Source organism: Belonocnema kinseyi, chromosome 4, assembly GCF_010883055.1.
Source record: "Belonocnema kinseyi isolate 2016_QV_RU_SX_M_011 chromosome 4, B_treatae_v1, whole genome shotgun sequence".
NCBI lineage: Eukaryota > Metazoa > Arthropoda > Insecta > Hymenoptera > Cynipidae > Belonocnema > Belonocnema kinseyi.
In genome coordinates this window covers 36,248,401-36,255,533 of record NC_046660.1, presented here as the reverse complement: position 1 = coordinate 36,255,533, position 7,133 = coordinate 36,248,401, and the positions used below count along the sequence as shown (strand labels likewise).

At 23.2% G+C, this 7,133-nt stretch overlaps 1 protein-coding gene across 4 annotated transcripts in view; it reads left to right on the top strand.

The window, feature by feature from the left end:
- LOC117171642 (mitochondrial thiamine pyrophosphate carrier) overlaps positions 1-7,133 on the top strand; it is a 25,304-nt gene that overhangs the window by 12,614 nt on the left and 5,557 nt on the right. For all 4 annotated transcript variants that reach the window (XM_033359135.1, XM_033359131.1, XM_033359132.1 and 1 more), the window contains exons 3-4: positions 1,326-1,478; positions 6,883-7,085. In XM_033359135.1, coding sequence (XP_033215026.1) covers positions 1,326-1,478; positions 6,883-7,085 — 356 coding nt within the window. The remainder of the gene's footprint in view (positions 1-1,325; positions 1,479-6,882; positions 7,086-7,133) is intronic.

The window sequence follows — 7,133 nt, the reverse complement described above, 5'->3', positions numbered from 1 at the left end:
CCGTTGTGCCATTTACGTAATAAAAAGGAGTTGGGTTAATATTCGCAAAGAGAATTCATCTTTTGTGGTTAAAAGGTCAACTAGTTACAAAATTCGATTTTTGATTTTAAAATTAATTTTTTTTATTAAATATCTCATTTTTCCATTTTTCGTTGAAATTTGAGCTTTTTTAGTTGAAAATTCATATTCTTTTGGTTGAGGATTGAACTATTTTATTGAAAATAGTTTTTTTTTTAAATTAGTTTTCTTGGCTGAAATTCTAATTCCTCCATTTCTCGTTGAAAATTGAGCTTTTTTAGTTGAAAATTCATATTTTTATTGGTTGAAGATTCAAGTATTTGGTTGAAAGTTCGTTTTTTCTTGATTACTTGAAAATCAATATTTCAACAAAAAATTTAACTTCCATTATTAATGTAAAATTGATATTTTATCGTTTAAAATTCTCGTATTTAATTTGAACTTCGTCTTTTTCTTTTAGAAAAATTTATCTTCATTGAAAATTGAACTACTCTATTCGAAAATTACATTTTTTAGTTCAAAATTAATTTTTTACTGAAAATCTAATTAATCAAGTTTTTGTTGAAAATTGGTCTTTTTTATTTGAAAATTCAAATTTTTTGGTTGAAGATTAAAATATTTGATTGAAAATTTGTTTTTTTGTGGTTAAACATTAATTTTTTTTTACTGGAAAGTTAACTGTTAATGAAAGTTGAACTATTTTACTAAAAATTCATCTTATTGGTTGAAGATTGCACTATTTTGTTGATTTTTTGTTGCTTGTAAATAAATTTTTCAACTTGAAATGCAACTATTCCATTTTTTTTTTGGAATTAGATCGTTTGTAGTTGAATTTGAACTCTTTGATTAAAAATTTGTCTTTTCTACTTGAAAATTCAACTATTTGTTTAACATTCGTATATTTGTTTGAAAAACCCTTTTTGTTTTTTTTTTTATAGAAAATTAATCTTAGTGTTCGAAAATTAATCTTTTCGATTAAAATTTAAGTCTTCCAATCAAACCATTCATAATTTTAGGTGAAAATCAATTTTTTGGTTGAAATTTAAACTTTTATGTCAAAAATTCATCTTTTTGCTTTAAAATTAATCTTTTGCAATTGAATATGTATTATTTTACTTAAAAATTCATCATTTTAGTTTACATTTTTTTATTTTACTTGAATAGTTAGGAATTTTAAACGTATATTAAATTGAATTTAATATAATACTATGGAAAATCTGATTAAAAAACCTGAAATTGCCAGAAAAATTGTTTCCAGGATTTGAGTAGACTCCCTGTGATTTAATCTTAATAATTTGTCCTTTCAGTTACAAGTAGAGCCCATAAAACACGATACGCTAAGTAAATATCGTTCGCTGCCACAAGCGTTTAGTTTAATTGTAAAGGAAGAAGGGCTAACTGCATTATGGAAAGGACACGTGCCAGCTCAATTGTTATCCATCGTGTACGGAATGACACAGGTTGGTCAGGGAAAGTTTCTTTAAATGTTTAATTTCAAATTATTTTATAAGGGACCATCCATAAATTGCATAAAAATTAAAAACTTTTCGTGCAGCGTCATCTGAAACGCGAACTATGGGAGAGTTTAGAACTTGCAACATTTTTATACAAATTATTAATAAAAACTTATGGTTCATTTGGAAAATAGAGGCAAAGTATCAGTAATTCCTTCTGAAAAGAAAAAATTTAATATTTTAAGTACGGTCAATATTTCTTGAATAGTTTTATATTTTTCACAGGTATAACATTACTGTCTACTGAAAAATTGTTTAAAAGTACATTTTTTCAAAAGTGTTCTATTTTTTATAGCGAAAAATGAAATATTTTAAAGTTCCAAAACCAACAGTTTTGAAGAAAAATTGTCCTTTTTCTTGTTGTTGAAAGTTTAAGTATTTTGTTGAAAATTTGTATTTTAATTATTTTTTATTAAAAACAGATCTTTTTTATTTGAAAAACTACATGCTTTATTGAAAATTCGGCCTTTTTGCTTTAATTCAACGGCTTTTCATTTTAAATACTTTTTGGTTGAAATATCTATTATTACATTTTATGTTGTTTCTTGAAGATTCATCTCTTTAGTTTAAAATAATCTATTTTGGTGAAAATCAGTTGTTTTTTTTTTAATTAAAAATTGATTAACTAAATATTTAACTGCATTTTTGTTAAAAATTCGCCTCTTTTGGTTTAAAAATGATGAGAATTTATCTCTTTAGTGGAAAATTCAACTATATATTTGAATATTGATCTTTTTTTAAAATAAATTATACTTAAAAGGCAAGTTCTGTAATTTGAAGTCTTTTTGACGTTTTTCATTTTTAATACGGACCCATTTTGAAGAAATTTGCCAATGAAAATTTCCAAACTTGTTTGATTTTGAATGTCGAGAGTTTAAAATTGTAAAATTTCTAGCATGTTACAAAAATGACTCTATCTTGAAGATTACCAATTGAAGATTCTTCAATTTTCAATGTGTATAATTGAGAAAGAAGTAATTTTGAATATTTTTTTTTTTTAATAATTTAATTCTGAAGATTTACGAATAAAATTCTTCAATTTTAGAAATGCACAATTTGAAATGCATAAGTTTGGAAGATTTTGAAGATCAAAAGTCAAGAATTTTCCTTTCTAAATCTTCAAAATTGAAAAAGAATTCAAATTTAAATAATCAGAAACACAGAATGTAAATGTATGGAAAAGTACGTAATTTTGACCTTTTTTTTAATAGTTCAATTTTGAACATTTACAATTTTTAATTCTTCCGTTTATAAGATTTATAATTCAAAATTATACGATTTTGAAGATTACAATTGAAAATTCTTAAAGTTTGAAAAAATACAATACAAATTATTCCATTTTTCCAATTGAGAATTTCAATTGAGATTCATTAGTTTGGAATGTTTATAATTTAAAATGATGTAATTTTAAGCGTTTTTTTTTTGTAATATGTAGTTCCCTTTTGAATATTTACAATGAAAAACTCAATTTTTAAGATTTGCAATTGAAGATTCTTCAATTTTAAACATGGATAAATCAACAATTTCAAATTTGGTTGATTTTGAAGATAAATTTGCAGAGTTTTGAATTTCAAATCTACCAAACTGAAGAAATTTCAAATATATATCATCAGAATTACCGAAGTTTTAATTTGTTAAAATTAAAAATTCTTTAATTTTATTGATTTACAATTCAATATTCCAAAATTTTAAAGAACTATGATTGAAAATTCTTAAATTTCGAAAATATAGAATTGAAAATTAATAAATATTCAAGGTTTTAAACATTTTTCTGGAACACTCAATTTTATTTCGAAGATTTGCAATGTAGAATTTTACAGTTAAGATTTGCAATTGAAGACTTCAATATTTAATGTGTATAATTATATATATAATAAAAAATAGAAAATTCCTATGCAGCACATTTAAAATAGAAAATTATTTAATTTTGTAGATTTAAGATTTAAATTTTAAAGTATTCAATTTTAAAGATTTATCATTGAAAATATTCCATTTTTAACATTTAAAATTGAAGTTTATTAAATTTTGTAGATTTAACATTGAAAATATTCCATTTTTAACATTTAAAATTGAAGTTTATTAAATTTTGTAGATTTAGGATTTAAGATTAAAAATAGAAAAATATTTTATTTTGAAGATTTCAGATATAAAATTATTGAATTTTAACTATTTTCAATTTATAATTCTTCAATTTTAACGATTTGCAATTTAAAATCATTTTTTTAAAAGATTTATACTGAAACATTAATTAATTTGGATTGTTTATCGCTTTAAATGGTATAATTTTAAACATTTTTTGGAATACGTAACTTAATTTTGAACATTTTTAATGTAAAATTCTACAATTTTTAAGATTTGCAATTAAAGACACTTGAATATTTAATTTGCACCATAGAAAATTATGCAACTTTGAATGCTTTATTTAAATCAATTTTGAAAATTCAAGTATATTCAGTTTTGAAGATTTAAGATTATTCAATTTTGAAGATTAAAAATTGAAATTGATTGAATTTCAAAGACTTAAAATTTAAAATCATTCAATTGCGACGATTTAAAATAAAAAATTATTTAATTTTTAATATTATAAATTTTTAAATATTCAATTATCAAGATTTAAAATTATTCAATTTTATGGATTTGTAATTGAAGTTTCTTCAACTGTGAACAGTGATAATTACAACAATTTTATTGTATTTAATGAGACATAACTAAAAAATATTTGAAAAACTATCTAAAATAGTCGATGGGGAGGTTTAAAAAATATGCAAAAAAAGTATCATGTAATTAATGGATGGCCCCTAATATTGATTACAAAACTCGTACTCTTATGACCAGTGGCCGATATACACAAATAAACTCTACGCAACAAAATTCTACACAGCTAAATTGAATTATTTATAGACTTCTTCGAAAATTAACCGAAAACTCGATGATGATTTAAGAAAGTCAATGAAATAATTTATTGCAGTGTGGAGAATTTAGTTCTGTTAGCGTCGACCACTCTGATTTTTCGTGTACCAGAAACATTAAAAATTATTCAATTTTTCAGATTTCAAATTGAAAATTATTACATATTTAAGATTTAAAATAGGAAATTATTCAATTTTTAATACTAAAATTTGAAGTTTTTTAATGTTGTAGATTTAAGAATTAAATTGGAACCAGAAATCCTCAAAGAATATTCGAGAATATACAGAATATATGGAAATATTTAGGAATACGAAGAATATGGGAATATTTTTGAATGAAACAATATTTTAGAACCATTTTGTTCAAGTCACACTTCCAGTGTAAAAATTCGTCTTTTTGGCTTTAAAATTCAAGAATTTGATTGCAATTATTTTTCTGGCTTGACTTATAAGTTGGTTTACTTTGAAAATTCACATATTTTGTTGAATATTCATTTTTTTTCATTTAAAAATTCATCTCCTTCTGTACAAATTGTACCTTTTTTGGTTAAAAATGCAACTGTCTGATTGAAAATTAATCTGTTTCGGTTGAAAATTACCTTTTTTTTGTTAAAAATTTAATTCTGTTATAGATAATTGAACTTTTTGGTTAAAAATGTATGTATTTTGGTTGTGGTTAAAGATTAATTTTTCCAACTAAAGATTGAAGTATTTTGTTGCAAATTCGTCTTTTAAGTCAAAAAGTAATTTTTTTAACTAATAATTTAACTAATTTCTAAAAAATTCGTTTTTTTTATTTAGAAATAATTCTCTTAAATGAAAATTGAGCTATTAAATTTTTGTTCAAAATTGATCTTTCTAATGTAGAAATTAGTTAAACATTTAAAAATGATTAATTTAATTGAAAAATTGTTCGTCAAAACTTGTTAGAAATGAAACAAATATTAACTAGAAATTATTCAAATAAAATTGGGGCTAATTTCACATCCATTTTTCAAACTATTTAGTTAGAAATGTATGGGATTTTTTAAAATTCATCTTTATAGTAGAAAATTAATCTTCTTAGTTGAAAATTCAGCTATTTGGTTAAAAATTTATTTATTTGGTTAAAAATTCATCTGTTCGGTTGAAATTTTAATAAAGAAAGGTGACTATTTAGTTTTAAAAATACCGTTGTAAAGACAAAAAATTAAAAATTAGAAGCGTTTTAAATCGACAATGATGGATAAAAAAAATTTTGGTTGTTTAACTAAGAATCTTACTTGTAATGATCTTAAAAATCGAACCGTACATTAAGGATTAACAAGTGATTAATAATAAGATTGGTTTTACAAAGTGACTCGGAATCAGTTCAAAATTTAAGAATTTCCAGATTTTAACATTAAAAATGGAAACTTTATCAACTATTTTCAATTTTAAAATAACTTTAACATAATATATTAATTATTTATTAATTATTAATTCATATATTTATTAATATTAATTAATTATTAGATTCAAATTTATTCAACTTCAGATATTATTCCTAGAAAACATTTGAGTAAGTTAAAGAGAGATTTCAAAATTCTGAAAAGACTCAAAATGATTTTAAAATTTAAAATTATTTAAAATAATTGAAACGAAGTTTCCACGTATACCGAGAAAATCCGAATTTTCGTACGGAAATTTCGATGCAAAGAGTCCAGGATGGCTTAATTTAAAACAAAATATAAATTTTTGCAGATGTCGAACAAAAAAATTGGAAATTTTGTAAGAATAGTGAAAAGCTTCAAAAGAATAAAAAAACTTTTTAAAGATTTCTAGGAAAATTGAAAATGATTTATTTTTATTGTGAAAAATGAATTCAAAAAGATTTCCAAAATTATCAAAAATGAATCTGGAATACTTTTTTGAGGAAATATTTTTAATTTTGCAAGATTTTAGGAAAATTTCAGTAATTAAAAAAAAATTTAGAAGTTCTCAAAAAAGTAGATTTTGCAAGACTTTGGGAATCAAATTTTGAAGCTTTTTAACGATTTTAAAACTATTTGTAATGAAAATAATTTAACAAGTGTTCAGTTTTCAAAAAAATGTGTAATCGCTCAATTTTTAATTTGGTAGCTTAAAATTGCTTAAAATTATTTGCAGCTCAGTTTTTATTACTTCAAATGGAAAAATCTTTAGCTTTAGAGTTCATTTTTTTAAATTTCATTGACCGTGACAAATGTTTGCGAACCGGGAAATTACCGGGAATTTTTTTCTTTGATTAAAACAGCCACCCTGATTTGGAAATATAAATTATATCAAGAATATTTGAGAATACAAAGGATTTCTGGGAATATTGAAAGAATATATTGGACTATTTAGTGAGTATCAGGAATATCGGAGTGGTCTACCCCTCGACAATTTTATTCACAATTTGATAGAAATATTTTTTCTACAATGACAATACTTTATTCCAGTTTTATTCGTACAATTTAATTGTAAAATATGCTGAGCAACATCCAATTGCCCATGAATGGAGAAAGAGCTTGAATTTTGCGGGAGGTGCAGCCGCAGGTGTTGTTAGCACGGCACTGGCTTACCCATTTGATACTGTGCGAACAAGGCTTATTGCCCAATCTTCTAAACACAAAGTTTATCACGGATTGCTACACTGCTGTCTGTAAATATCGAAAGATTTTCTATTTTATTTCAATGCCAAGGATCACAG